This window comes from Sinocyclocheilus anshuiensis, unplaced genomic scaffold (genome assembly GCF_001515605.1).
Source record: "Sinocyclocheilus anshuiensis isolate Anshui unplaced genomic scaffold, SAMN03320099.WGS_v1.1 scaffold1826, whole genome shotgun sequence".
NCBI lineage: Eukaryota > Metazoa > Chordata > Actinopteri > Cypriniformes > Cyprinidae > Sinocyclocheilus > Sinocyclocheilus anshuiensis.
In genome coordinates this window covers 472,265-490,051 of record NW_015542582.1, presented here as the reverse complement: position 1 = coordinate 490,051, position 17,787 = coordinate 472,265, and the positions used below count along the sequence as shown (strand labels likewise).

The following is a 17,787-nucleotide window of genomic DNA, read 5'->3' as shown; positions in this document are numbered from 1 at the left end:
TATATATTAATATAATTATATGTAAATATTTTTTAAATATATACATGTATGTGTGTGTATTTATACATACTAATAAATATACACAGTACACACACATTATGTACACAAAAACGTTTATTTTGGATGCGATTAATCACGATTAATCGTTTGACAGCACTAACTTTAGTACATTCGAAAAAATTGCATAGTTGGATTATTTATTTAATTAATTAAAAATAGTCAAAATAGTTAAATATTATTACAAATTAAAATAACCATTTTCTATGTGAATATATTGTAAACTGTAATTGATTTCTGTGATCAAAGCTGTATTTTCAGCATCATTCCTCCAGTCTTCAGTGTCACATGATCTTCAGAAATCATTCTAATATGCTGATTTGCTGCTCGAGAAACATTTATGATTGTTATCAATGTTGAAAACAGTTGTGTTGCCCAATATTTTTGTGGAAACCGTCATACATTTTGTTTTCAGGATTCTTTGAAGAATAAAAAGTTCAAAGGAACAGCATCTATCCATCTATCTATCTATCTAGCTAGCTAGCTAGCTAGTGCAGTTCATTATCTCCAGCAGAGAGCGCTGTCTCACACTATTTCCATTCTGACCACACTAAGAGGGTTTTGATGAAGAAGTGTAATTTCCTCTATCTGTTTCTTTGATGTAAACATTCAAGACCACTGAACTTTAGGTAGTTTATTCAGAGGAAAAGCTGTCCTGTTATAGTGCTCTCTTAAACTGTTTGGGGGCCCCTTCAGACAGGGGAGTTTCCTCAGCTATATTTAGACATCCTTCATAATGTCATTGTCATTTCAGGAGTGTGTTGTTAAAGATCAGTCCCACAGCGGGGAATCCACAACCGATTGCACTGACATTTACACACAGGTACAACAATTCTTCAAAGTTCTGGTGCGCATGAATGAAAGACACATGGTGAGTGTAAGAGAACTAGTTAAAAATAAATCCAGTGGTCAGGGCGGCATCACCAACTAGGACACAAACCCACATAAACTCACCATTTTACAGAGTGTATCAAAAAGCTTGACATGAAACACACTTTCAAACTGAATTTGGGTGAGTAATCTTCAGTGTCTCATTTTGTGCACACCTTGCTGCTTGGCCAATTGGAAACCTGAGCAGTGAGCACCAATCAAAACATTTCCTTCTCCTCATACCCATATACTCATACAAACTTAACTAACTAAATTACAAAAATAGTTTCTCAGTTATCCAAAATCAAAAGAACATTGATATAAATCCACTTTTCTAAAGGGAAAATATGGGATTCAAGGCTCCTTACACTCTCAGAAAAAAAGATATAAAAGCTGTCACTGGGGCGGTACCTTTTCAAAAGGTACACTTTTGTACCTTTTAGGTACTAATATGTAGACTTTAGGAAATTAACCATGGTTTTACTACAACAACAAAAAAGTAACTATATTAAACCATGGTAACCACAAATTAACCGTGGTTTTGCTACAAACAGAACCAAACCGCCAAACCAAACTTTATGCTAAGTATCTATCATTTTGACGATAGTGGTCCTGACAGAACTGGTTACACAAGTGGTAAACAATAGGCCAAAAAATATTGTTACTACACCTTTACCATGGTTAATTTTCTTAAGGGATTTGTATCTATACTTTTTTCATTTGTTTTGTTTTTATAACTGTACTGCCTTAATGGTTTGATGTTTTGTACTGTTTGATTAAAAATAAAGAAAGAAAGAAAGATTCGCGATCCGCTCTATGAAGTTCCCATCTAAATCAAGTGAGTCGCACTCAGCGCTCCGAAGTCACGATCTGAATAACGATTCGCGAATTTCAGATCAGGACTTCAGAGCACATATCACGAATCTTTCAATTCGCGAAATGATTTGCGAACCCGCTCCAAAGTTCTGATCTAAATAAAAAGATTCGCGATCCGTGCTCCGAAGTCCCGATCTGAATCAAGTTTCGTGAACAAGTTCCGATCTAAATCAAATGATTTGCGATCCGTGCTCCGAAGTCCCGATCTGAATCAAGTTTCGTGAACAAGTTCCGATCTAAATCAAATGATTTGCGATCCGTGCTCCGAAGTCCCGATCTGAATCAAGTTTCGTGAACAAGTTCCGATCTAAATCAAATGATTTGCGATCCGTGCTCCGAAGTCCCGATCTGAATCAAGTTTCGTGAACAAGTTCCGATCTAAATCAAATGATTTGCGATCCGTGCTCCGAAGTCCCGATCTGAATCAAGTTTCGTGAACAAGTTCCGATCTAAATCAAATGATTTGCGATCCGTGCTCCGAAGTCCCGATCTGAATCAAGTTTCATGAACAAGTTCCGATCTAAAGCAAATGATTTGCGATCCGTGCTCCGAAGTCCCGGTCTGAATAATGATTCACGAATTTCAGATCGGGGCTTCGGAGCACGCATCACAAATTTTTCGACTCGCGAAATGATTCGCAAACCCGCTCCGAAGTTTCAATCTAAATAAAATGATTCATGATATGCGCTTTCAAGGGATAGTTCACCCAAAAATGAAAATTCTGTAATTAATTTAGAAGAATACTGAATCTGTTTTTGTGCAGATGAGATGAGTTAGTCTAGAACTGCAGTAACGTCATGTTCACACAGCGCCTCTGCACTTACTCCTGATTTCTCTCAACATGGGGACAGGAGAGCTGTCAGTCAATGAATGGGAAAATAAAGTAACTGGTGTTACTTGTTTGAAAAAGTAACTCATATGCTTTCTTGTAAATTAAATGTAATGCATTGCTTTACCAGTTATTTGAAAAAGTAATCTGATTACATAACTTGCTTTACTTGCAATGCGTTACCCCCAACACTGGTTATGGGGTTACTGTAGCTGGTTCATTTATCGACCAATAGGGGATGGTTGAGGATCACAGCGGTCTTTGTGTTCGACGCCAAAACTATTTGCAATGCGATTGGGACAATGATGGAGTCTGTTTGGGTGTCATAGCGTAGCTGCAACCTAACCTGATCTGTTCCAGCAACTGGGGATCCAAAATGCACATATTCCACTTTGCCTTTCTGAAATGAACAAGAAAATTTATTTGGCATTTTAGCACCGAGCCTTTGAGCCAGTGGTTCTTGGTCAAGAACACTAAAGTGGCACCGATCCCCAAGCAAAAGAGCTTGGTTTAGACGGTCCAGAGGCACAACAACCTTATGATTAACCTGCACGACAGATTCAGCATTAAGTTTGGGATTTGTTGACTGGAAGGCAGGCTTCCAGTATGTGGCAAACAGAAGCAAAGCATGGTGGATATACTGTATAGCAAATTATATGACCATTTTCCCTCTAAACTGAGGAAGACGAGGAGTATTTAAGCTCTTTCTCTGTGTCTTTCCCCATTGTGCCCATCACCTTCAGCTGAACAAATGTTTAAAGGGATATAAGGAAACTTTCAAATGAATGTTAATGAAGAAGCTTCAGGCATCAGTCAAACACACACACACACACACAAGTGCATTGCATTACACAGTGCATTCTACAGTGAATGTTTATTATAGCCACAAATTATTTTATACAGAATTTGTATACTAACAATTTTTACATAAACTTTAACCAATGATTCAATGTTCTTTTTTTTATGAACAGTATACAATCTCCTTTAACAGTAGATGAAACAGAACTTGAAGTGAGAATGGCAAAAGGATGCTTTTGCACTCATATAGTCCGGATCAAGGCATCTTGAACAGATATAGTTTGAATCTAGGTACCAAACACCCGAGATCTTGACTGTTGCATTGGAAACACACACTATGCATGTTCCTTTGGCTCGTCTAGACTGATTTCAGTGAAGATCTCTTCTGCTGTTCCCCGCCCTGTAATACAGAAAAACATAGTGACACTGTAAACTTACAACATTACCCATGCATAGACCTAATTTTTGTAATTTTTTAAACATAAAAAGGCCAAAAATCATTCTACAGGCACGTTGGTAAATTTTTTGGTTATACTGACCAGCATTACTGACATTATTGTTGTTTTCATTTTGCGCCGTATCGGTGGCTTCAGCTTCGGTCGAATCGTTTAAGTCAGCTTCACCTCCAAGCAGATTTAGGTATAGGTTAAACTCCTCGTTCTTCATGGGTGCAGCCAAGCTCGAGTTTGAAGAGAAACTGTTCTCTTCTGGAACATTCTGATAATCTTTAAGATAATAGACGGGAAGATTATCATCACTATTGAACACAACAAAGTGAACTTTTACAACTCATTCATGTCCCTGAAGATATTACAGATTGGAAAAAGCAGCCATCGAGAGAAGGGTTTAAATTATAAGCCTATAGAGCTTGCTTGAAATGACAGATGCAATGCTGCCAAAACAATGTACAAATGCTGCGGTTTGGAAAATGCTTTACCATTTTCATTGGTGGGTGTTTGTTCAGTTTCCTCTTCTGCAGACCCATTTGCTTTGGGATTAGTCTTCTCCTCTGACTTGTCCTCTTGTACATAGTCCAAACACACAGGCAGATCTGAGCAGAAAGACATAAAGAAAGATTAAGCAAAACTTACAGGTAGATTTGCAGGTTTCTGACCAGACTGCACACAGTTAAATCAAGAAAGTTCATATCCAGGTGCGTAACTAATTTTGCATTCACACTTGCCTTTGTTAGTTTGTTCATAGCTTATGCCTTGTTGGTCGCTCCTGAGCGGGGTGTCAACGTAATCATTGGCAACTACGTCGACACGAGTCAGATCAAATGAGTAACTCTACAATCACAATGCAAGAATTATGCAATTAGAATACAGTAGATCACATTAGTGTGTGTATGCAAAATTCCCCCAAAAATATATATGCAAGTATGTTAAATGTTATTTAATTTCATAATTTATTCAATTTTTTTATTTTATAAAGTGCGATACAGGATACAATAAAAAAACTGCAAGAAATGACCATGTGACTCTCTTTGATGTAAGTGATTTAAGCAATTCAATAATAATAATAATTAATATTACCTAAAGAGTATTTAAAGCATGTGAAAAGTAGGTGGGTAAATAAATGATGATTTTTTTTTTTATTTAAATGTATTTATTAACATTATTATTTGATAAAAATAGAATTTTAAAACAACAAGAAATTATAATGTGACCCTATTTAATGGAAGTGGATTAGTGAATCAATTATAAAAAAATAAAAAATAAATAATATTAAAATGAACTATTTTTTTACATTTTATTTATTAACATTTTTATTGAATAAAATGCAATACGGGATTCAATTCAAAATGGTAAAAATTCAAAATGCCAGTAAATGACAGTGTGACCCTCTTTGATGTATGTGATTTAATTGATTCAATATCAATAACAATAATTTAAATAAAGGAAATTTACTCAATTTCCCTTCCAATGGCAAGAAGTTCATTCTTATGAGATTTAACTAACTACCTTAGAAGAGAGTCGTCTATGTAGCCAGAAGACAGCATGGCAAACAGCTCACTAGGGTTTGTAACAGATCCTAAATGTACAAAATGAAATAACGTATCAAATCTTACCCTTCCTTTCTTTCTCAGACAATACAAAATGCCAAGCAGAAAACCAATCAGGATCAGGATGATGATCAAAATGATGATAGCTGTCAAAAACACACAGAGATCTGTTGTTGTGGTTCTCAGTTTATAATGGGAATAGGTTAATTAATTGGTTTAATAGGTTAATTAATAAATTAATTAACAGGTTGATCAAATGTGACAGTGAAGAAATTTATAACGTTACAGAAACTATTCCATTTCAAATAAATGCTGTTGTTTTTACTGTGTTTTTGATCAAATTAATGAAGCCTGGTAAGGCAAGAAGAAAGGATGTTTCTCATCTTCCACAAAGCAGATGCTGTGATGTGCAGAGAGTCAAGCTCACCTCCTGTATCTGATGCTGAATCTGAAACAGAGCAACGATACACTGAGATACACTGAGAAACAATAATAATAAACATCTGCTTTTGAGAGCACGCAGTTATGAAGAAATCATTTTTAAAACAGAGCTTTGGTGTGAGTCTAACACGCTGCTGTAATCACACACAAAGTGCATTCAGATAGAACAGAGAGAGAGAGAGATTTGGCTGCTGTGGTAAGTCTGCATTCAGAAAGCAAGAAACACGACGAATCTCACACCCACTCACACTTTAACCGCTCAGATCTCAGAGCTGCTCTGAAAGCACACTTTACACTGTCAGCGCTGCCATTTTCTCAACTTGTCAGAAACATCTTGTGTTTTAGTTACTACTGTATGCATTTAAAATTATCCATTTTTTGCAACAAAACTGGCTTTTTATTATTTATAGTGGGTTTTTTTTAGTTAAAGAAATATTTTACAGACTTTATCACAAATCATGGATATGTACACTATGGATTAAAAGTATGGAATAATGTAAAATGTCTTTGAACTGTTTCTTCTGCACATCTAGGCTGCATTTATTTGATCAAATATATAAAAAACTGTAATGTTGTGAAATATTATTACAATTTAGAATAACAGTTTTCTATGTGAATACACTCTTAAAAATAAAGGTGCTTCACAAGGTTCTTCACAGCGATACTATTTTTGATTCCACAAAGAACCATTCAGTCAAAGGTTCTTTAAAGAACCATCTCTTTCTTATCTTTTTATAATCTGAAGAACCTTCTTTCGCCACAAAGAACCTTTTGTGAAACAGAAAGGTTCTTCAGATGTTAAAGGTTCTTTATGGAACCGTTTAGACAAAAAGGTTCTTCTATGGCATCGCTGTGAAGAACCTTGTGAAGCACCTTTATTTTTAAGAGTGTATATGTTAAAAAGTGACTTATTGCTGTGATCAAAGCTGAATTTTCAGCATCATTACTCCAGTGTTAATTCAGCATCAAGAAATTAATACTTTTATTTAGCAAGGACACATTAAACTGATCAAAAGTGAAAAAAAAAGTGAATCCTGAAAAATAAAATGCATCACTGTTTCCACAAAAATATTCAGCAGCACAACTGTAAATGTTTCTTGAGCAGCAAATCAGCATATTATACTGATTTCTGAAGGATCATGTGACACTGAAGACTGGAGTAATGATGCTGAAAATTCAGCTGCGCATCACAGCAATAAATTACATTTTAACATATATTCACATAGAAAACCGTTATTTTAAATAGAAATAATATTTCACAATTTTACTGTTTTTCCTGTATTTTTGATCAAATAAATTAAGCCTTGGTGAGTAGAAGAGACTATTTTCAAGCGCATCTCGTCAGTAAAGCCGGTTCTGTGATTAGTAGTAAATCTCCATTACCTGCTTTCAGATGGAGCGGCATTTGATACACAGAGCCGTAGTTCACTGACAAGCTAGGCAATATCGTGTTCATAATCGAATGCGATTCATCTGCGATTATGAACGTGATATTGCCTAGCTTGTCAGTGAACTATGGCTCTGTGTAGTAAATGCCGCTCCATCTGAAAGCAGGTGATGGAGATTTACTACTAATCACAGAACCGGCTTTACTGACGAGATGCGCATGACAATCGCATGCGATTAATTGCACAGCCCTATTCTTAATTATTCTAAACTTTGGACCAGTAGCATAAATGTGTGTTCATCTGTTTAATGTCAGAAAGTTGAAAGCGAGTAATTTTTGAAGCTTCAATAAAAGGACCTTTTTAAACTGGGGAAATATTGCATGTAATGCATGTAAACTATAATAGAAAAATTTTAATTCTGCCAATATGAGCCCTTCGAACCACTATCTAGACTGCTGGTTTAGCGCTCAGACTCTGCAGAAAGCTCAACGGCCTTTACAACACAAATAAACGACAGAATGTCGAAAGTAATAACGGGCATTCAGAGACACACAGTCTTAAAATACTATAGTAAAGAGACAACAACTTCCATTGCCCAGAACCACCGAACAGATCATTAGAAATCCTCCAACCTTTTTTTTCTTGAGTAGTATGGCGCTTCACGTTGCTTGTGGTGCTCTCTGGACGTGCTGTTGAAGAGATCACTCTGCTGGTGCTTCCGTTCACCCTTTCAGATTCAGTCTCAAAATCGTCTCTACTGCTCTCAGCCATACCATTTAAATAATTTGACTGATTTTTCCCTAAGCCAGATTCTAACGTGCTCGAGCCATTCCCGACTGTTACTGATTTTGCTGTCGTCACAGTAGTGTTAGAGTCGGATATGTTCGATATTGCATTGGTGGGCATCCCTGAAGGAGATGGTGATGGCATGGAGAACATCCCATAATCGCACAAGAGAAGAGCAGCTGAAAATATAATAAAACAGGACAAAGCATTAATAACAAAAGAAACAGCATGCATGTATGTTACTAGCATATTGTATGTACTTATAAAGAACATATTAATGCCTTACTCTGCATAAGCATATAAACCTACCCAATACCGTAACTTAACAACTACCCTTTAAATATTAATAAGCAGCCAATTAGGAGTTTATTAAGGCAAAAGTCGTAGTTTATAGTGAGAATTGGACATTAAAAGAAAGTGTGCCTATATATATTAAATTCAGCATTTATGACATTTCAACAACCATTAGGAAAAATAAAAACAGACACAGATGATAGACAAATAAGATTATAGAGCTATAAAATGAATGTGAATATCATTCAATCGAATTTGATGAGAAATCGTTCATATTGAATTCATATCCCAAATATCTGCCTCCAGATTGCAAATGTGAGCACATTGTCGAGATCTAGAAGAGACGTGATTTTTTTCCTCAAGAAACACCTGAGCAGCATTTGCTCTTTATTTAATCTCATTGCCATCAAGGGGAAACAATTGATATTAAAGAGATCTCAGTTTTTATGGGAAAAGACAGTCACAGTGTGGATAGGAAGATATTTTTCAACTTTTATATGCACAAAGCCAATAAATACAACAACAACAAAAAAATTATTTGGTATTTTTCTATTTAACAGATTTTAAGTTTTAATAGATGCTGTTTTTTGTTTATTTTTCCAGATTTACATTTTCAGACAGGATAAACATTGTTAAATATTAGTTCACACAAGCCTTGCTCATAGGCTACTCCCAAAAAAAACTTTTGCAACATCTGGTAAAAGAATGTAAAGTAACTCACCAAAAATGTGTGGAAGTATACAGTAAGTGCGCATCTTTCAGTCTGGTCTACTTTGGTTGATAGTAACAGTCCATCTCCACCTAAACTGAGTTTTCTGCTCTCTGACACGTCGTCATCATTGCCTTTGAATCATGCAAACCACAGCGGGGACAGAACAGGATGCCAGCAGCACAGAGACACACATGCAAACATGCACCTTTTCTAACCATTCAGAGGAAGTTCAAGTTGGAACTACAAGCACGAAATGCAAGACGTGACATCATATTAGATTATAAATACTATACCTTTGAGCCAAATGTGTTATTCCATTAATAATGATAATAAAAACAGATCTCCATTCCTTTCCTGATGAATAGTCTTAATATGATTTACCATATATATGTGCTACTAAGTGTCTCAAACTAAATTTTTGAATGCACGTTTAAATTATTGGGGGCTAAAACAAACAGGCTGTAGTTTGTTTCTATATTTTTAAAATAATGGGGTGCCAATATAGTTGCATAACAAGCATGATTAGATTTAGAATTAAATCACTAATACAAAGAAACAAGACATTTAGCAAGATTTGACTTGTGTTTCATTGACATGGATTATTTTACAAAAACTAAAAAAATGCATGCTGAGATCCAAGTAGGTAGGCTACTAGTTTTTTTTTAAACTGTAGTGTGCATTAATCTTGCGAAATTGCAACCCCTGGTGGACAACTGTGTACTGATCTGACCTTTTTATCCAAGTTTGAGCATGAAGTTTGCACTTACACAAAAGACTGATTGACTGACAAGTAAAGCCCAACTAAAAAACAATTGGTGACATTTAAAGGCAATGAAACAATGCAAAAAAATAAAAAATAAAATAAAAATCAGTGAATATGTAGATCATTAAAAAATGGCACAGCAGATAAGACAAAAATGAAAAAAAAAAAGGCACAGCAGACATATCTGATAACTTGTCTAAATATGCTTGTCGATATTTACATGCTAATAAGTGTCTCAAACTAAACTTTTTCATGCATGTTTGAATGTTAAAATGTGAGCTACAAGTACTACATCTTACATTATAAATCCTATACTTTTAACTCAAAAGTGTTATTCCATTAATAACGATAGTAAGACTAGATATCCATTTCTTACCGGCTTGAACTGTTTGAATGTGTGAACTACAAGTAGTACATCTCACATTATAACTCCTACGCTTTGAACCCAACAATGGTATTCAATTAATAATCATAATAAAAGGAGATCTATATTCCTTACCTAATACAGTCTTTATATGCTTGTCGATATTTACGCACTACTAAGTGTCTCAAACTAAACTTTTGAATGCATTTGAATGTTTAAATGTGACCTACAAGTACTGAACGCAAGAAGTGCCATATTGTGCATTATAAATCCTACACTTTTAACCCAAAAATGTTATTTCATTAATAATGATCATATAACTAGATCTCTATTCCTTACCTGATAGATTATCTAAATATGCTTGTCAATATTTGCATGCTGCTTAGTGTCTCAAACTAAACTTTTGAATGCGTACCTGAACATTTAAATGTGAACTACAAGTACTAAATGCAAGAAGTGCCATATCATATAGTATAAATACTACACGTTTAACCCAAAAATGTCATAATGATAATAAAACTAGATCTCTTTTCCTTACCTGATATATTTGTTTGAACATTTAGATGTGAACTACAAGTATGTCTTATTAGGGCTGGGTACAAAATATCGATATCTCGATTTTTTTACGAAACGATATTGATTCCTAAATCCCAAGAATCGATTAGTCTAGCCTGTTTTCAGTTAATGGATGGAACATTGAAGCACACCTCCCATCCAATAAATCGCAATACGCATTGTGTATTCTCAGATTTCAGAATCTGTATTGCAGTATTCAAACAATAAATGCCGTTTTGGCGCTGTTTAATGTGGAGTGACAGATCGCTGTAGCGCCTCAGTTCAATCCTTAATTATAAAAATTTAATTACGTGCAATTTAAGTAGTTGTACAGCACAAATCAGTCAATTTTAACCTTCAATATTATAATGTACAGTAGTACCAACTGACTCTCATGTATATTTTACAGCATAAGAAAATTGGGCATATACTACTGATATATATCCAAAATAATCGATATTGAATCGAATCGAATCGTAAGCTTGTGAATGAGAATCGAATCAAATCGTGAAATTTGTCAAAACCCAGCCCTACCTCGTTATAAATTCTACACTTTTAACCCAAAATATTATTTTATTAATAACAATAATAAAACTACATCTCTATTAGATTTGTGTGAATGTTTAAATGTTAACTACAAGCACTACATCTTACATTATAAATCTTACACTTTGAACCCAAAAATGTTATTCAATTAATAAGGATAATAAATGCAGATGGATGTTCTTACCTGATTGATCATCTAAATATGCTTGTTGATATTTGCATGCTAATAATTGCCAAACTAAAATTTTGAATGTTTAAATGTGAACTACAAGTGCTAAATGCAAGACTTGACATATTGTACATTATAAATCCTACACTTTTAACCCAAATATGTTATAATAATGATAATAAAAGCATAAAATCTCTATTCCTTACCTGATTGAATATGTTTGGATGTTTAAATAAGAATATTTATGTCTGTATGGCATTAAGCTTACAAACTTGTTATTCCTCAAAAGGGCTCTTTGTAGCAACCTGGGACTGATGAATACCTGTCCATGTTTCCGCAAAGTTGCGTAGAAGGGCGTGCAATTGAGCAATCAATCCGCTTGCCATGACAACTGAATAAAGCAAGCTAAACCGATCTACCCTGCTGTAATACAGCATCAAGAGATACAGGACAGGATTTCTTCATTTAAAAAAAAAAAAAACACATTTATTTCCTGTAGATTTGCATTTACATAAACTGAACTTTGAACTGTTCTCTTTACAAAACACATTTTAAACCATCTGAAACCATTTAATTCTAGAACAGTCTTACGGAAAGGCAAAGTCTGCACCTCAGTCCGTCCATTCGAGCAGAAGCTCGGGTCATCTGATGGTGCGGTACATCATGAAGTCTACAGTGGTGCATCGTGGGAATTTGCCGATGGAGCTCTCCTCCACGGGCGTGTAGACTTTGATCTGCCGCATGTGTGTGTCCCGCCCGTTCTGGTGGTTGGCCAACACGGCGATCTGGATCATGAAGGTCCTGATGGGATTGTTCACCAGATCCAACAGAGGGATGTGAATCCAACCGCTTGGCTCCACCATCTCCAACTGCTGCTCTCACACACACAAACAACGCTCCAGTCACAATGAAAGGATTTATTTTTGTGAAAATTCAATTTATTATGCTTATTATATGATTTCTTAACAAATAAATCAATAAATGGACATGGAACATTAATTTGAGTTATGAATTATTTTACTATGCAAGAAGAAAGATACCCTAGTGTTATTGTAGTATCATTGAGATACTATTATAGCTTCTATAAATATATTTTTATTTTTTATTAATATATTTTATTGATATAGTTTTTATTAATCTAGCATATATACACACACACACAGAATAAGAAGTTAATTTTTAACTATTTGTTAAAAATTTGCTAATTTCAGTTTCTATTAGTTTTCTATTTAATTTTTAATAATTTTATTTCAATTATCATTTTATTACAATTTAGACTAAATTAAATGAGAAAAGTTTAAGTTTTTATTTTATTTCAGTTAATGTTTATTTTATTTAAAATATTTTTTTATGGTTCTAGATATTAAAATATTATATAAAATATTTTATAAAAATAATAAAATATATTGCATAAAAATAATGCACCATGAAATGCCACAAAAGACGAATCAAGTATTTGAGTTTATATGTTATGACTGTGATGTGATCTGTGTCTCGTACCCGGATCTCCTGCAGGTTGTGGAAGTTGTTTCCCACTCTGACCGAGATCTTGCTGGGAGTGTAGCTCTCATCCGATTTATAATCGGCATAAATACACAGCATTTTCACCGTTGTTTTTCTCCTAACAGGACACAACAGAGAGGAAACATCGTCTGATTCAAATACATTTACTGTATATTTAGTCATTTAGCAGATGCTTTTATCCAAAACGACTTACAAATGAAGACAATGGAAGCAATCAAAATCAACAAAAGAGCAATGATATACAAGTGCTATAACAAGTCTCAGCTTAACGCAGTACACATAGCAAGGTTTTTTTCATTTTATTTTTTATATAAATACAACACATATAGTTTGTGAAAAGTGCTCATTATAATATTCATCATGAAACAACTTTACTGTTTTCTAAATATAATACAGTATGCACGTAACTAAAAATGTAATGTAAAGAGTGTCTGATATGTTTTTTAGTGGCTGATGAACATCTAGAGAGCAGGATGGTTGCTAGACATAATGTTTTTATATATTTACATTTAATCACTTAGCAGATGCATTTATCCAAAGCGACTTACAAATGAGGAGAACAATAGAAGCAATCAGACGAACGAGAGAGCAACGGTATACAAGTGCTGTGACAAGTCTCAGTTAGTCTAGCACAGTACACATAGCTAGGTTTTTTTTTTTATAGAATGGAATAGAATAGAACAGAATAGAATAGGTAAGTGCTAGTATTAGTTTGTCAGGTGCTGGCGATATGATTATTATATGGTTATTATACTTATATGGTTATTATTATATATATGATATAATAACCAAGTCTAATAATAATCAATGAGAGGTACATAAAAAAAAAACCTGTGTTCAATCAAGTACTTTAGTAAAGTACTCAAAAAATATATTTATTGATCCGTGCATTTTCATGGCCTTTAGAGTTAATTTATTACTGAATAAGGATTTTAAAAATATATTTCAGACACACAACCTAAATAATTTAATCAGTTAAATATTTTAGTGTTCTATAAATACATTCAAAAAAATAAACCTACATGATTTTTCCTCGAACCTATAATCATTTTCCACTTTTCTAGGACTTTAAATTTTAATTAAGTTAATAATATATTATGTATATATATATATATGAATTAATATATACTATATATGTTTTGTAACTGAACCAAAAAACATTCATGTTAACCAGCCAATCACACATATTTATTAGCTGTAAACAACAGTATCAAAATACCGTCAGATCAATCGACCCCTGACCAATATCTCGATTTATCAGTGCATTGGTCAGTCAGGTCATAGAGTGGCTAATGGTGTCTCTACCTGAACTGAATGTTCACTAGATGTGGCTGAGAGCCATCGGACTGCCAGTACGTCTCCAGATTATCATCCCTCAACTGGTCGACTCCAAACCCTTCACACAGAAACAGAACGAATGAATGAATGAGTAAACAGAGGAAAACAAAAGATGCATTAATCAGGTGTGCAATGATCAAAAACAGAGAATAAATAAGACACACACACACCTGGCTTGCACGAGGACAGCGACCACACGGCTTGCGATCCGATCTCTCGGACGGTACCTGTGCGCTCCAGCTGCTTGGGATCTGCACCTGGGGGGGTTTTAGTGGCCGTCGCCATGGTTACTGAGGAGTGAAAATGAAGACAGACAGAAGAAATGGAATTAAACAACACCCACAGACAGTATAAAAGACACTGAAATTATAGAACTGGTTTACAGATACATTTTACATAAATGTGGAGTTTTCACTCAGAAAAAAGCATGAAAACAAAACACTAAAACTATGGTATTCTTATTTTGAGATGAATTTTTAAAATGTTATTTTACACACACACACACACACATGTATAATTCTGTAATTAATTCTATAATTCTATGTAGAGTTCTGCTAAATGACTAAATAAATTCCTTCATCATTCAGCATAAAAGATATATGTATGTAAAAATACAAAAAAAAAATATATATATATACTTTAATTTATTTTATTTTATTACATTTAAAATGTTTAAAACCTGTCGCTGACAAATGAGGAAAACCTAGTGGTTTGAAGGACGGTGTCACTTAATTAGTTTTTGGGCCTGCAATGTGATTCATAAATGAAGTCTTTTAATGCCATCTAATGATTCTTAAATATGGCTGACAAAATTTGTAACTATTGTTAAAATTAATGAAATTTTAGTGGATGTCTTCTGTAAATCATGGTAAAAATGTATGTCATTATCATTATATAGTTATATTTTACTCAGAAAAAATATAATTAAACAGGACACATTGTAATGTACGGGGGAAAATTATTGTTTTGATGCTTGGCACACACACACACACACACACACACACACACACACACACACACACACACACACACACACACACACACACACACACACACACACACACACACACACACACACACACACACACACACACACACACACACACACACACACACACACACACACACACACACACACACACACACACACACACACACACACACACACACACACATATATATATATAGTCATGTAACGTTAATATGAACATGGTTAAGAAGACTCAACTGTAAGGCGTATTTATACACATATCTCACAGTACCATGACAAATATACCTTACCACATAATAAACACATTTTCAAATGTAAAAACGACTAGAAGATTTAATTTGACAATAACACAAGGTAGTTTAATCAAAAACAGCTAACGTTACCTTTAATCTTTATAGCAAAACAAACCGCAGTCACTCACCGGCACTGAAAAACACTCGCACAACAGTGTCTTCTTACTTCTGTTTCCACAGCTAACATAAATGTAGCATCATTTTCTTAAAAAGGGGGTAAAATACAATCGTAAACACCCACACGCTGCTCGCATTTGCCCGGCATTGGCGCGCTCTGAATGCGTCAGGCTTTTCGATCGCGTCGCGTCCCTTTTGCGTCACGCGTTCTGGCGCCATCTTTGCTACCGGTGTTGCGCCGGAGCAGCTCGCGCTGTTCATCTCTTCTTCACACAGAAAGAAGACATTCTCCGCTTATTAACGCGTTATACTGCGTTCTTCCCATCAGCGGTAGGTGAGCGGTGTTTTATAATAATTAAACAGACGCTGACAGGTATTTTGACGGACAAAAAGCGCATCGTCTCGCGCGAGGCCTCTTCTTTGTTTACATTTAAATGCCTCCGGTTTCCACTAAAATCAAATGAACGTCGCTCTAAACGGAGTGTTTTATAACTAAGCAGGTGTTTCAGAAAGATCGAGTGAAATAATGTTTTGGTTTTGGGGTGAAATAAAGGGGGAACGTCTCTGAGGTAAATTCTTGCATTCCCACAGGCGCGCGAAAAGTCGCCACGTATTCAATATGATTAAATCTTTCAATCTAAAATGATTTATAACTGTTTTAAATTGAACTCTGAATGTAATTTTCGTGGACGATGTATAAACAATGGCTGTCTATTTGGGAGTGGTCAGATCCAATTGGTTCGGAATGTGTGGGTTATTGATTGTTAATGTGGTCTGGCTATTGAAAGGTTGCAGGTTCGAATCTCATTTAAAGGTTTGTGGACTATTACTATTTATTGAGTGCTTGATGAAGACAGTACAACTCAGGATACTCTAGTGCTGTCAAACGATTAATCGCGATCAATCGCATCCAAAATAAAAAGCTTTTGTGCATGTATATTGTGTATATTTATTACGTATATATAAATACACACGTACAGTATAAATTTTTACATGTTTATACATTTATATATTCATTTTCTTATTTTATATACAAATAAATAAACATAACATACATTTCTTAAATGTATACATGCATGTGTATTTATATATACATAATAAATATACACCATGTACACACATATTATGTAAACAAAAACATTTATTTTGGATGCGATTAATCGTTTGACAGCACTAGGATACTCCAGCAGGACTGTAACAAGTGCACAATGAGTCACGTTACTTGAAAGCATTTGATAAATGACTAATTGGTAATTAAATGACTAATATATGCGCTCAGTGGGATGACAGTGTAGTGTTTGCGTGTTTAAAGGAGTTGTCACGTGATGCCAGTGCTGCACTGTCAAATATGGCAACTCTGCAACCTCATTCATCCTGATGGTGAGCTGTCTGACTGACTCTGACTCAGTAAACCACCTAACCAGACCAGGGCTGCGTTCAGCCCCGACAAAAACGGTGCAAAACGTTTTTCTAACGGAAACGGTGGTGCGTTGAACACAGTTCTGAAGACGCAAGAGTTGCAACTATGGCAGCTGAGAATGCCATTCTTTGTGTTAGGAAACATGTCGTTCAAACCGGAAACCGTAGCAAAACGGTGCACACCGGTTTGAGCTTGAACGTGCCCCAGGTTTTGAGATGGTTTTGCTCTCCAGACCAGTGGTGGCTCGTCGGTGGAGGCAGGAGTGTTGAGAAAAGAAACCTCGCAGGGGAGGCTAGCCTTTTACAGACTTTTAAGAAGGGATGGATGTAGGGCTGGGTGACATAGCTAAAAAATATATCAACGATATATGTTTCATATCGTTCGGTATCAATAATTATTGACCTTTTTTAAAACAGAGCGATAGAAAAAATGTTTAAATTTAACCACTGTATTTTTTATTTGCCCACTTTATTAAGACAAACAACAAATATATATATATATATATATATATACATTTTTTACACGGTCAAACAGAAAATAAAATTTAAACGAATATCTACTTTATATGCAGATTAAATAAGTCTTAAGGAAACTTTTGACTTGTTTCCCGAGGCCACAGGAGGGCGCAATGAGCAAAATAATGCAGCGCAT

At 34.9% G+C, this 17,787-nt stretch overlaps 2 protein-coding genes and 1 pseudogene across 2 annotated transcripts; 1 reads left to right on the top strand and 2 right to left on the bottom strand.

Annotated features, from left to right (window-relative positions):
• Positions 1 to 3,492: 3,492 nt before the first annotated feature.
• Positions 3,493 to 9,397, bottom strand: LOC107694412 (uncharacterized). The gene is made up of 8 exons (XM_016494100.1): positions 9,066 to 9,397; positions 7,897 to 8,229; positions 5,863 to 5,883; positions 5,502 to 5,581; positions 4,614 to 4,719; positions 4,368 to 4,481; positions 3,970 to 4,155; positions 3,493 to 3,830 (listed from the first exon to the last, which is right to left on the bottom strand). The coding sequence occupies exons 1-8, from the start codon at positions 9,097 to 9,099 to the stop codon at positions 3,766 to 3,768; spliced, it is 939 nt and encodes a 312-aa protein (XP_016349586.1). The 5' UTR covers positions 9,100 to 9,397; the 3' UTR covers positions 3,493 to 3,765.
• A 2,523-nt stretch (positions 9,398 to 11,920) lies between these two features.
• anapc10 (anaphase promoting complex subunit 10) lies at positions 11,921 to 15,899 on the bottom strand. The gene is made up of 5 exons (XM_016494118.1): positions 15,728 to 15,899; positions 14,486 to 14,605; positions 14,283 to 14,373; positions 12,954 to 13,074; positions 11,921 to 12,325 (listed from the first exon to the last, which is right to left on the bottom strand). Exons 2-5 carry the CDS (start codon positions 14,598 to 14,600, stop codon positions 12,095 to 12,097), a joined length of 558 nt encoding a protein of 185 aa, XP_016349604.1. The 5' UTR covers positions 14,601 to 14,605; positions 15,728 to 15,899; the 3' UTR covers positions 11,921 to 12,094.
• Positions 15,900 to 15,977: 78 nt separating this feature from the next.
• LOC107694427 (ATP-binding cassette sub-family E member 1-like) overlaps positions 15,978 to 17,787 on the top strand; it is a 17,924-nt pseudogene continuing 16,114 nt past the window's right edge.

Bases quoted from the DNA above. Each gene is read 5' to 3' on its own strand.
- LOC107694412 (XM_016494100.1), bottom strand. From the start codon at position 9,099: ATGCGCACTTACTGTATACTTCCACACATTTTTG. The intron at 5,582-5,862 runs GTGAGCTTGACT...TGTTTTTGACAG, and splicing joins TTCAGCATCAGATACAGGAG to CTATCATCATTTTGATCATC. The intron at 4,720-5,501 runs GTAAGATTTGAT...TTGTGATTGTAG, and splicing joins GTCTGAGAAAGAAAGGAAGG to AGTTACTCATTTGATCTGAC.
- anapc10 (XM_016494118.1), bottom strand. From the start codon at position 14,600: ATGGCGACGGCCACTAAAACCCCCCCAGGTGCAGATCCCAAGCAGCTG. The intron at 14,374-14,485 runs GTGTGTGTGTGT...TTCTGTGTGAAG, and splicing joins GCTGTCCTCGTGCAAGCCAG to GGTTTGGAGTCGACCAGTTG. The intron at 13,075-14,282 runs GTAGAGACACCA...GTGTCCTGTTAG, and splicing joins CTAGTGAACATTCAGTTCAG to GAGAAAAACAACGGTGAAAA.